The sequence below is a fragment of the Daphnia pulex genome, chromosome 2 (genome assembly GCF_021134715.1).
Source record: "Daphnia pulex isolate KAP4 chromosome 2, ASM2113471v1".
Classification (NCBI taxonomy): domain Eukaryota; kingdom Metazoa; phylum Arthropoda; class Branchiopoda; order Diplostraca; family Daphniidae; genus Daphnia; species Daphnia pulex.
In genome coordinates this window covers 11938924-11951997 of record NC_060018.1, presented here as the reverse complement: position 1 = coordinate 11951997, position 13074 = coordinate 11938924, and the positions used below count along the sequence as shown (strand labels likewise).

General features: G+C 38.0%; 2 protein-coding genes and 1 long non-coding RNA gene across 3 annotated transcripts in view; 1 reads left to right on the top strand and 2 right to left on the bottom strand.

Moving 5' to 3' along the window:
* Positions 1-2478: 2478 nt before the first annotated feature.
* The window catches only part of LOC124210436, a 17359-nt gene continuing 6763 nt past the window's right edge, over positions 2479-13074 (top strand). Inside the window, exon 1 of the long non-coding RNA XR_006881189.1 lies at positions 2479-2581. This is a non-coding gene — a long non-coding RNA (uncharacterized LOC124210436). The remainder of the gene's footprint in view (positions 2582-13074) is intronic.
* Positions 5315-8895, bottom strand: LOC124210422 (ABC transporter G family member 20-like). Its single transcript, XM_046608483.1, has 11 exons — positions 8374-8895; positions 7842-8264; positions 7684-7777; positions 7171-7607; positions 6835-7045; positions 6574-6751; positions 6391-6506; positions 6251-6321; positions 6082-6170; positions 5826-6002; positions 5315-5760 (listed from the first exon to the last, which is right to left on the bottom strand). The coding sequence occupies exons 1-11, from the start codon at positions 8550-8552 to the stop codon at positions 5453-5455; spliced, it is 2283 nt and encodes a 760-aa protein (XP_046464439.1). The 5' UTR covers positions 8553-8895; the 3' UTR covers positions 5315-5452.
* Positions 10231-13074, bottom strand: part of LOC124210421 (ABC transporter G family member 20-like) — a 25121-nt gene continuing 22277 nt past the window's right edge. Inside the window, exon 12 of the mRNA XM_046608478.1 lies at positions 10231-10573. Within this exon, the coding sequence (XP_046464434.1) occupies positions 10266-10573 (308 nt within the window). The 3' untranslated portion in view covers positions 10231-10265. The remainder of the gene's footprint in view (positions 10574-13074) is intronic.

Genomic DNA, 13074 nt, shown 5'->3' with positions numbered 1-13074 from the left:
GAATGGAAATATCTTAATAATTACGAAGGAAATTTAACAAAGGGGGAGGGGATATAACACATATCCTTAACAACAACAGCCTAACAAATAGACTTTAAATATACTTAAGATAGACAAAAACGTAGAGAAAATTAAACCTTAATGAACGGTAGCGCTATGATTATTGAATGAGTTCAATTCCCGGGGCCAAATGGAACAGGAGGTAAAGTCATTCCACGTCTGGTCCTGATGTGGTCCTGAAGAACAGAAGAGGAAACAATGAGCAACAACTCAAATGCCGTAAATCGACTCTCATTGGTCGCATGAATGCGTGTAGGCGCGGCATATTTGACAATTTGAGTGTCAGCATCTCTATGAGGCATATCAGAAGAGAAAAGACTGCTGTTTCATTTCCTGTTGATTGTCATTCAGATCGAGGATGAGTAAATCTAAGATGACCTATTAAAAAAGATGGATTTAGCTCTGCATAATGAATTTAATGATAATGAAACTGTAAATAATGATGATAAAATAACATTCTGTGTCCTCTCTACTTCACACACTTACACTGTTCACCAAACAAGTATTCCAGAAATTTAGGGAGTAAAAGTGACATTCAGAAGATTTAGGCGATATCTGTTTCCATTTCCGGCTTCAACCTCAGTACTCCACCATTCCGACTAAAGCAACAAAATGTTGTAGGTCTGGACTCTGGAAGCTGGAACCTAAGAAGAATAAAAGAAACAATTAGATAACAAGGTTCATAACTGACATAATAGGTACTTAATTTCATTTTTTATAAGAACTAAATTCCTGAGAGACTAAAGAAGCAAAGTTTCATTAGAAATAAAACAAAATAATTTATAAACACTTCTTCAGCTCGATTCCCCCTGCCAAATGTTGACACCACTCTGTTGTTATTTTGTTAAGACGGACCAAGACAGACAGAACTAGAAACTAATTAACAAACTTCAAGGCTATTGTAAGTAGTAAGCCCAAATAGTGTACAATATGAACTTAAATCTTAAACCTAAAAAATCAAAATCCTCTTAAACTTAAATTTTTAAAAATGTGTGGAATATTGAAAATGAATTACTATGTTGCTAAGATTTTTCTGTAGCAATGAAAGTTAGTACTTTCAGTAGCAAGACTGAAAAATTAGTTTCTCAGGGTTTATTGAAAATTTCTAAATTCCACAATTCACCTTTTACCACACTAGTTCGCTGAAATTTTACAATTCTTACTAACTTACTGTGGAAAACTGCTTTCTTCTCACAATCCACACTCCACGGTGATTTGTCTTTGCACTGCCGATTTGTTACCGCACGTATTTTGAGTTTTTGACGTAGGCGTCTCTTGGTAATTATTGGTAATTATTAGATTATATTATCCGACACTCACAACGTGTTCGCCATTTTTTACGATAAAGAAGGGAAAAAGTCCCAATCCAACACATTTTTCCATGACCACGGGAAGCGAGATTCATAGCTCAACGGTTTCGCCATCTAGGCATTTGAGTAAAAAGTTTACTAAATTCATACCCCTAGATGGCGGAGTCGTCGAGCTATGACTAGTTTTAAAAAAAATAGGGCATTACAAACTTCTAGTCTGTGGATGAGTTGAGTTGCATAAAAGAATAGTGCATTTTAAGATAGTTCTACTTCATCAAGTAATTCATGAAGACAACAATTCGGTAAACAGAAAGAAAGTCTGAGGACCAATAAGAATGAAAGACAAGAAAATGTTTTTAAAAATGAAAATCAGAAACATTGAAATAATGAGCAATAAAATATGTCGCACCACGTACAATCTGAAATTGATAAAATAGTACATTAATTACGTAAATTTCTTAATGAGCCTTATAGCGCACATTAAATGTATGTACCTTTCAAGATTGCTTCTGGCCAATGGAAGAGTGGTAGGATCATCTTTAAAAACAAGCTGCCTAATTCCTAATATGTAATTTTCGAAATAACTTTGCCAGTTTATTTTTCGGACATCGAAATAAAACATTTCCTGGTCTTCAGCGGTCATCTCCTTCGATAAGTGAATTGGATTGTCACTAATAAATCGCCACTGATGTGTCGTAAAAAACTCAAAAGGAACAAAAGCTTTATCTGCTTTTGTGTAGAGACGGACCTGCATACAATACGAACGGGTAAATAATGATAATTTAAATAAATAAATAAATATGATGCCGTCGCATATTTAGCTTTAATTTACGCCGTATGCAAATTAATAAATTTCAAATTATTCAAAATCAAATTAATTCCGTAGCGGATGCCATACCCATTTTGTGCGCTTTCCCGTCGCTAACATAAACAAGTCCATCACGTAGGCTGGCAGATAGTGAAATAAAATTTGCGTGATTTTGAGCGAAAGATCGTTCATTGTGCAATGAACGCTGGGATACCACAGCATTTCTTTTGTAGGAAACTTCAACCAAAATTCTACGGTCCAATGTTTTAGCATACCCCAGGTGAGTGGGTTTCGATGTCCAGTGGTGCAAGTGTAGACGGGAACGCCAGTTGGCCTTTTCAAGTTCAGTGTTAAAAATATTGATTTTTCAAAACTAAAATTTAACATCGAGATATTTTTACCTGTGAGTTGCTAAATACCAAGCAACGGCAATCATCAAATTGATTGGATAATCAACTGGAATGATATCACTGACTAGTTTTTTGTTTATTTTAAGGGTACGATAGATCCCTTTACCGACAGCAGCAATTGTTCCTAACCAAGAAAAATTAACCCAATACTAAAAGGTAAGTCATCTTAAAACCAGATAAAATTAAAAGAAAATTCATTTTTGGGATAAAAAAGAGAATTTCACCTGTTGCACCGTTCATGTTGTCGACCCAACCAGGAAAAGGTTCACTTTCAGCCGCAGTCACGATGGATGGTCGGACAATCGCCAACGGAACGCTTCCGCAGTTCGTCTCCAGCAGTTGCTCGGCCAAGCCTTTGGTATAAACATACGTGTTTGGACACTCCCCCACTAGTCTAGAAAAAAATTTAAAATAGTATTTAAAGAGGAGGTGAAGGATAAATGTTATTTTTTAAAAGAAATCGAAATGAATATTTCTTATTGTAGTTACTCAGGTGTCATGATTTTAAGTGTTTCGTCATCGAGACCATCGAGAAATTCAATTAATTTCACTGGATTCACTTTCGGATTGTAGTAGACCTCTTCCTTAATTTTCTCCCGGTCAAGATTGTTGAAGGCAGTTGACAGGTGCACAAATGCCTGAAAGGAAAGAGATGTACAGGATTAGTTGATAATAACCAATCATGACGATACCAGCAATTGGCAACCTCAAGATGTTTCATTTTGCCACAAATTTCAAGTAATTCCATGGGCCCTTTCACATTCATAACGAGAGCCGTTTTCAATTCCTCGTTGAATTTTACAGTGGCGGCAGAATGGAAGACAACAGACACATTTTCAATCAACAGCTGCAAATCGGATGGCGACAACCCCAGTTGAGGCAGTGTGACGTCACCTGTCACGGCTGTGATTTTCGCCATTACGTTTGGCTGCTGTTCTTTGACCTTACTGAATATCTGCAAAACAATTTTAGGATCTCATTTCTGTTTTGGCGTTAGTTCAATAAAAGCAGAATGCAGGCTTACCTCGTTTTGGATGAATTCTCGAAGGCGGCAATCGACACTTTGACCCTTTGACGGTCTCATCAGCAGGTAGAGACGCTCCACGCCAGGACAAGATCGCAAAATCTTCTCCACCAGAACCTTACCCATGAATCCCGTCGCTCCCGTAATAAAAACCGATCGATTCTCGTAGAATTCGACAATGCTCAAATGACCCATACAGGCCATACTTGTTTTCCCCTGCATTTTGTTGTTTAAGAATTGCCCCCCTATTAACATCAATGTTTTTAAAAAAAAGAATGAATGACAGTGCACACCTACAACTCTACTTGAGTTTAAAAATGGGACTGGATCACCAATGATTTTTGCGGGTTTATATAAACTTTCTTGTTTCTTATTGAGCGAATGATAAAAAAGGGCATGTGGAAACTCACACGAATAACTGTGGGGTCCATTTGCTGGTGGCTTGTTTCCAAATGTATGCGAATAATGAATGCAAAGTCGGCTTATTCAGTTTTGTTCAAGGTGACGGTAAGGACATATACACGAACCAATCCCATCGCTCCCGTTATATAAAAATAGAGCGACAATAATAAATACTTAACTGTTCTTTTTAAGGCTTCTTTATCAATAATAAAGAAGTGTTAAAAAAAACATCGAAGAAACTTCGACCAACAAACACCTTAGAAAACTGTCGTGTAATGATTATTTGTACTTTTTGATCCACAATCTTTTTTATATGTGCTTCGTCAGACTGACAACCGGATTCAAGAGAACTTATCAACTCTATTCAAGAAAACTCATCACGAAAACTAGAAAATTCACGTCACGAATAAGTTGATTCAAGACTGGTTTATTTTTGTTGTTGACCAATATTGGGTCCATCTTGTGCGCTTGTTGCCGATCGCCGGACCTTTGAGGAATTATAACCTTGATCTTGACTAGAAATCTCTTTTACATGTGGAGCGTTCCCTTCCATTTTAGTCAAGGTTCCTATAAAATAACCTGCATACGCAACCACAAAACAATGTTGTGAAGCGCGACGGCATTCTATATTTGATAAGCATATATAGGGAACTGAAGAACAAAAAATATGGTAATTTGTTTTTATTTCAACTTATATAACAGCAACTGAAGACTGCCGTTTTCCCAACTTTTCCAAGGTGATTTAATGCACCGAAGGAAATTTGTATTTTGCTATTGTAGATTCTACGCTGTATCTTTTATTTTCTGATAAAAATTTGTTTGACTCTGTCTAGAGTGGTCTTATTATGTTTTTATATTTTAAAAAACAAAAAAAAATTCCTTGATACCTTTCATACTCTTATGCATATATCTTATGCTGGACTTTCAATCGTTGCATTAGCATTACATTTTATTTTTTAATTGAATTGAATTTTTTTATCGATTGACTCAGTCTTATTAAGTATTATAAGTCTTTTAAATGGTGATATTATGTTTTTATATTCAAAACAAAATTCCTTAATACCTTTTATACACTTTAATATGCTGGACTTGCCAGTTTGACTTCCAAACGCTGCATTAGCATTATTATTGTCTTTCAAACCTGTTATGTTATATAAGTAGGTAAAACGAGTCATCGCCCATCACCTTGAAATACAATCATACATAGCGCATTTATCTCATGCGCAATAGGATGCATTGTCCAGGCATGCGATGCCCTTGCATAGCTCCGCAAATTCACGGAGACCAAGACCATATCACATTGCCAGTTGCCACCAATGTATTTTGTACTACAACTTTGGCAATTATTACGTTAAATGCTAAAATCGGTTCTCTTCTTTGCGCATCATTTGCTGGGAAACATCTTTAGTTTCTTTCAAATCACAATCGACGCCCATCATTAGCCTGTGTATTTGCGGATGCGTCCAATAACGAGAGCCAAGCCAAGAAAGGCGAATATCCAACCGGAGCTGATCAAGATGCCCCAGAAAATCTCGGGTCGTTCAATGCCCCACCCTCGACTGAAAATGTTTCTCAGCGATTCGATGGCGTACGTTTGCGGCATCAGGAAACAGAAGTAGCGCAGGTAGACTGGCATCCCCTCTGTGGGCCACAGGACTCCGCTTACAAAGAGGTTGACATAAATGCTACCAAGAGACAGTTGGATGGCGCTAGTCAACTCGTCACAGAGAGATGTAATCATCAAACCTGCGAAATCAAATATCCCAAATGATTTTAGCAGATTATTTAATAAATAGCAATTGGCTAATTACCCAAGGACATGCCACAGAGTCCTTGAAGGAGAGTGATGAGGACGGCCAGGGCTAAACTGCCGTGGAAGGAAATCTTGAAGACGAGGAGCGCAAATATGTAGACGAAAATCGTCTGACCGATCAGCACAATAAGTTGGTTGACAACGTGAGCAATCATAAATTCAGACATCTGGACACCTGTGCAAAAATTAGGAAAGGAAACGAAAGTTCTTATAGTATGGAAAATTTTGAACCTATATTAACTAGGAATACGTACCGGCAACTATGCTGCGATCAAAGAGTCCCGACTTTCTCTCGCTGAGAAAAACAGCAGTGGTAAGGGCGACGGCAATCAAATAAATAGTCCTATAGCAAAGAACACGTATACAAGAAACAAACAGTGAAATATTACGAAAAGCGTTGCTGGAATTTGGATTAAAACTTACGTCAGGATGATTCCGGGCGTAATAAACTCCACGAAAGACGGCTCGTTTTCACCAAAAATCGGATCTAAAAACTAGATGTAAAATTGAGCAGATATTAAAGTGATGGAATAACATTAATTTGATTCAGGGTTGATTAATACCGTGACGGGAATTCCCAGGGCTGTTGGTTCGTAAGAACACGCCGCCAAAATGTTTTTGCTGAAGTCTTCAAACGCCTCAATCAGACTCTGTTTCAGACTCAGTGAAATCTGCTGGCCTGTCGTGAATCAAACAAATCCAATGTCAAATGAATTTAAAATAACAATAGATAATCATAAACCCACTGGAAGAATCGAGAGTAATGGCAATGCGACTGGCGAGGATCGTTTCCTTGTCCGCAAATTTTCCATCCGCCCGTCGGACCACCAACTCGTCCGTGAAATTCTGAGGGAAGTGGACCACGCCCCACACTTTCCCTCTTTTCACCGCGTCCAGAGCTTCCGATACACTTTGAAATGGCACCTGCAAATCAAAGGAAATTCATTAAGTTAATTCTTTCATCCGTAGTTTTCTTATTATAGTGTTTAAAGTGGAAATAATTCAACCTGGATGACCGTCGTGTTGTCTATAAACCGAAGATAGCGACAACTGAACATGGAATAAGTGCAGGTCGTCGTGTAGTTGCAGATACGATCCTGACTCGGATCCAGCTCGTCGTTAACGATGGCCAATTTGAGATAAGATGGATCTCCCCCCAATGACAGACACGAGAGGATTACTTGAATAGCTGGGATGAGGAAGATAAAAAACAACATTCTATAACGGAAAAAAATGAATAAAAAATTGCTATTAGCCAACACGCGATAAGCAAAAACAAGATATAAGGCAAATCGTAAATATCCATATAATACATAGAGAGAAAGGCATTATTTGCATTTTACCCGATATTTCGAAACATTTGTAAGAAATTCTTTTGAATAAGTGCATTCAGTCGATTAGACGATGGTAGGACGGACTTGCTGCAGATTAGCTTTGGTCGTTTGCGTGCTTCGCTGTTGGAATTGATGAAACCACTTTTTTTATTCGTGAAAGCAATCGGGGTTTTAGTTTTACTGTGTTGAAGATTTAGTTCCATCTGTTGCAAATGACCCGTTCCAGATATGTCCAGTTCACTTTTACTAGCATGGAAGGCCACGTTATCGATGCCTCCTGATAGCTGGCATAATGACTGAGCTCCGGTATTAATTTTCTCTTCGTTACCAAAGTCTGCCATACAAAGTTTCAAGAAAACATCCTCCAATGATGACAGGTTGTACTCCCGTAAAAGATTATCCGGAGAGTCTTCAGCCAGCAAGCGACCGGATCGCATCAACCCAATCTGGAAAATCGGATCAATAATTACGAAACGAGAATTATTACACCATAGATGAAAAATGAATTCGATCAAATTTTACCGTGTCGGCTAGTCGAGCTTCTTCGATGTAGTGAGTGGTGACTATCACTGTTCTTCCATGGTCGACACTCTGGCGGACAAGATGATTCCAGATGCTGAGATAAGAAAATAATTTACTAACTTGTCACTTTTTTAAAGCGGGAAAATTCAAACAGTTACCTGTGCCGGAGTAGAGGATCAACGCCAACCGTTGGCTCGTCCAAGATGAGCAGCTCCGGTTCGTGGAAAAGGGCGACAGCAAAGGAGACGCGTCTTTGCTGGCCACCACTCAACGTCCCGACGTAACGATGACTCGGGGGGAGATCCAACAATTTCAACAGAAACTCCAATTGCGAGTCGACGAAATCCGTTTTCAAATTGTAGATGCGGCCGAAATAGTGGAGCGTTTCTTTGATGCTGAAGTAATCGAACAAGGCCAGTTCTTGCGGCATGTAGCCGACCCTTGGACCGGGTATTCCGCTTTCCGGTGATCCAGGCGTATGTCCTAGGACGAGAATGTCTCCGCTATCCAGTCGGCGACGTCCGATGAGGCAACTCAACAGGGTCGTCTTACCACAGCCACTAGCTCCAAGTAAACCGTATCTTTCAAAGAGATTATTTTAAGATTATTTGTTAATTGAAGAGAAAAACAGCACAAATTATAACTGATTTATTTGAGAATTGTAATTAGGTATTAAAATTTTTTTCTTACATAGTTCCTTTCTTGACGCTCATGTCTATTCCGTTAAGCACGGTACAGCGCTTCTTTCCAACGCCATAGATTTTAGTTGCATTGCGGATTAGAATACCTTGGCCGCAATCGCTTGTTTTGCAGGTCGTTTCATTATTTCTGAGCTGATGCGATGAAACGAATTCGACATTTGCCGCCATCACCAAACAAATTCTAGATTCTTCGAAAGATAAGATATTCTTTGGCTGTTTCAGCTGAAAGAATAAATATAGCAAGAGCTTCAGGTAATGTGAAACTAAAGCGGTAGCTGTGTTATATACAGGGAGATTAAACAAGTGAGTGTGTACTAAATTAAATACAGCAGTTCTTCTTCAAATAGGGCTGAATGATTTAACTCTTGTGAAACTGTATTAATTGTCTTAGTCTATCCCCTGTTTTCTTTTCAATAGATATGTATCAGACAACGCGGTTCAGACAACAGTTTTTAAAATGGACAGTGAATGTACTGAATGGCGATGGACTACTGAAGCTTACTCGAGAGTCGAGATCCGAGTCGAGACCCGCCAAACAACCCAACATTTGGTCCTTGAAAGTAACTTCGGTCAACCTCCAACCGCACATCAGAGATCTCCAGCCGTCTCTAGCCCTCTAGCTTTTTTCGGGCTTTTTTAACGGTGTCAATCAGAAAAATTCAAACAGGTTTTTTTTTTTTTTTCCAAACACAAAACACGAAACAAACATTTTGTTGCATTTATATAGCTGATTCGTAATTTTTACAAATGACGAGACGTTTTACTTCGACAGCTTTAATTTTTCAAGTGCAGTTTTTGTTATTTTCTATTTTTTCCCCACAATGTTATACACTAGGTCTATACTAGTGTGGAAGCTATAAGCTTTAGGTAGGTATACATCCAAACTCAATACTTAAACAAAAAATAAATTAGACATACCCTATCCATATAAAGTGAAGACGACGAGCGAACCGGAAAAGTGACGCATCACTGCTTATTTGGAAAAATAAAAATATCATTATTTTGTTGACTTTGTCGTTTCCCTGTCAATTTTGAGGGAAAACAAATCAGATTTGTTTCTCTAATTCAACCTTCGTCCATATCAGCAGATTCCTTAGTAACTATGCTATTTACTATTTAATGTAAAAACGCCCAGTCCCGCTTTTTAGATGGTTATTCAAAACATCACGTTTGGGAAGCGCATAAAACTGTTTCTTTGTTATTTCCAAAGTCAAGCTGAAGGTGAAGCACATGGCCAACAATCCAAGCAAATGCTCAACACATTCTCGTATACCCATTAACCCCCCCCCCCCATCCATCCCACCAAACGCCTTTCACATTCTTTTTTTTTCCATCAAACTTGATTTCTACTTTGGTGATCAATCATGGGTATTCCCATAGTTTCGATCAAGGTTGCATTCCCATATGTTTGGCTTGTTATATAAGCAGAGTAACATCCGGTAACATTGTTATATAAGCACAGTATAACACTGTGTTTATATAAGCATCAAGACAGCTTTGCGGAGGAGAGCCTTTTTATGCCCTATTTAGCTTATTCGTCTAGTCAATAGTCATGGCCTTTAAAAGTTTATTACGTAAAAAAAACAAACATACAAATTTGTAGTAGGCTACTGCAACTAAAAAGATAACGCGCTCCGATATACCCGCGCAATGGAAACACTTTTATTGAATAACACGTCATATCATTATTGCCATAAGCCCGTACCCAATTCGCCCAAATTTGAAAATTTCGCGCTCTAGAAAATCATTACAATTTTTATATGAAATTTTTAAAGCAGAAGGGAAGTATACCCGGAGGATAAGTAAAGCTTATATAAGAGGACCCAGATATCAACCAAATTTAAAAAAAAAAAAAAAATCTCTTCCGGATTGAATTCACTTTTAACTCGAATTTTTGCGCGCGTGTAAAACAATCAAGCATAAACTCAGCAGAGAAATAATCCATGCGATGCTGATTAAAATTCCGGCATAGACGTCAGTTTGTTCAATACCCCATCCTTGAGTGAAAACACACCTCAAAGATTTAATGGCATACGTCATCGGCGAGCAGTATGCAAAATAGCGAAGGTAAAACGACATTCCTTCGATCGGCCAACCAAACCCGCTGATTACTGTCAATGGAAGAAAACTTCCCTGTGAAAGTATAAGGGCGCCAATTTCATCATCACACACAGTGGCGATCAGCAAACCTAAATAAATTAACCGATTATTAAGTGAAATAATAATCAAACGGCAATGGAGAAAAAATGAATTCGTTACCGAAGCTCATTCCAACAAAACTCTGAAGGAAAGTAATGAATACAGCTAGAACCAAACTCCCGTGGCAAGGAATGCTAAAGATCAATAACATAACCAAGAAAACTAGCGCAGTTTGACCAATCATTGCGGTAAATTGATTGACTAAATGACTCATCAGAACTTCAGTCATCTGCACTCCTGTAAGAAATAAATGAAATTCGGAATTAAAATCGGCAATTGTGGCCGTTCAAATTCGAGCTTTTACCTGACACCAAGTTGCGGTCAAGAAGACCTTGTTGCTTTTCAGTAATGAAGACGCCATATGTTAATGAGACTCCCATGAAGTACACAAGTCTTTAAGGAGAACGCAAATTGTGTTAATAAAGTTGCTGCACAAATGATCATTTAAAAAAAAAATTGCATTGATAAAAACTTACGAAATTATTATTCCGGGAGCCATGAATTCAGTGAACGGGGTATCATTTTGGCCGTAAACGGGATGAAGAAACTATGAAATTTCATTAATTCAGTTAATGGCAAAGAGTAAGCCAAATCGCATGTTGCGGATATTTAAAAAAATAAAATGACCTACCTCAAGTGGAATAAAACCAGCTTCTGGCTCATGTCCACAAGACCTCATAAAATCCTTGTAAAAATCTTCAAAGCCCTCCAAAATCCATTTTTCGATAGACGAGTGAATTATTTTATCTGAACAAGAAAATTTGTTATCTTTGGAAATAACTTAATTAATTCAAAAGTCAAAACTATTTTTTTATCGCACTGGACGAATCGATGTTGACGCTTATTCGACTGCGGATAATGTTTTCTAACGTTGCCGAATCTCCAGCATCCTGTCGAATCTCAAACTCCCCCGTAAAATTATGTCCGAAATGGATCACTCCCCAAACTTGGCCATTCCTTCCAGCGTCCAGAGCTTCTGACACATTGTCGTATGGGACCTACACAATAAAAGGAAAAAAAATCGTTTCACCATATCCGTTATCTCTAGCTAGACGGGAAAATGAGAATAACCTGAATGATGTTATCCTTGATGTAGCGAAGGTAGCGACAGCTGAGCATGTCATAAGTGCAATCCGTTGTGTTGCTGGTGCAGATTCGGCCTTGGCTCAGATCCAGTTCGTCGTTGACAATGGCCAACTTGAGGCCAGTCGGGTCATGTCCGAGAGTCGCATTAAAAACAGTTGACAGGAAGGGGGGCAACAAGTAGATGAATAGGACGATCCTTCATTGCAGGGAATAATAATCAAATCGTAAGTAATTAATTATTTGATGAAAAGTGTAAAAACGCTCACCCATTGTTACGAAAAGTCTGCAAGTAATTCTTTCGAGCGAGCGCCAAGAGGCGATGCGGGGACGGCAGGGACACCCGAAAGGGCCGATTTTGACGTTTACCGGAAGTCGTACTGTTGGAACTTCCAGTAAATTGAAGTGCGCTGCTCGTTTCGCTTCCGCCCGACCGGTCAGACTTATCAGTCGTGACACAGATGGCAGGATTGAACTGTGATATGTTCTGCTCGGCAGACGCGGAGAATGTCAAAATAAATTATTTATACATAAACTATAGACAGTTTAAAATGAATAAATGGATGGTAATTTTGTTACCACAAAAGAATCAGTTGGTGATATAACGTCGCAATTGTTATGATTCTGGAGTTGGATGACGATATCCGTTTCAGTTACGTTTGACAGTGCGCTTTCCTCAAAGACCCTGTTGTCAACGCCTCCCTGCGACTGTTTTGTCTGTTCATTTTGGTAGTCAGCGTGGTTACAACTTGTGTCGTTTGTGACAATCGAAGTGAGTTTATTTTCGTCGTTTTTCATGCGTACGCGACAGATAGCTTAAAAGTGCTTTTTTATTTTTTTCCCCGTTTCCCAAGCTTACGTTAGCTTACATTAGCTTATATTTCATATAGTAGCCCAAGAGTTAGGTTTGTTTTGCTTAACGTAGCTAATCTTTTTTTATTCCGTCGATGATGTTTTTTTCCAAGCTTTATTAAGCTGAAAATTACTGATATTTTCCAAGCAGCCTTCATACTTTTTTTTAGTAAGCTTGATTTTACTTTTTCTTTTTCTTCCTTGGTTTTGATTCACCTTAAAGTTACTTGAAATAGTAAAAGTAATGAAAATAAAAGCTTGGGCAAGCTTTCGTTTTATCTTCTAGGGAAAAAATAAGCTGAAAACAGCTAACATTTTCTTATTGATTTTATACTGTATAATTCTGAATAAATGTTATGTTAAAGTAAGCTTATTCTATGCTATGATTAGAAAAGTAATGATTATATAAGCTGAAAACAGCTAACTTTTCTCCTAATTAATAATCAGCATGCTGCAATCAATAGGCTAAATATAAAATCTGCTCTCTTGATCTAGATTTTATAATGTAAATTATTATTTTTACCGATAAATTGACTATTTTATGGTCTAATTTCTT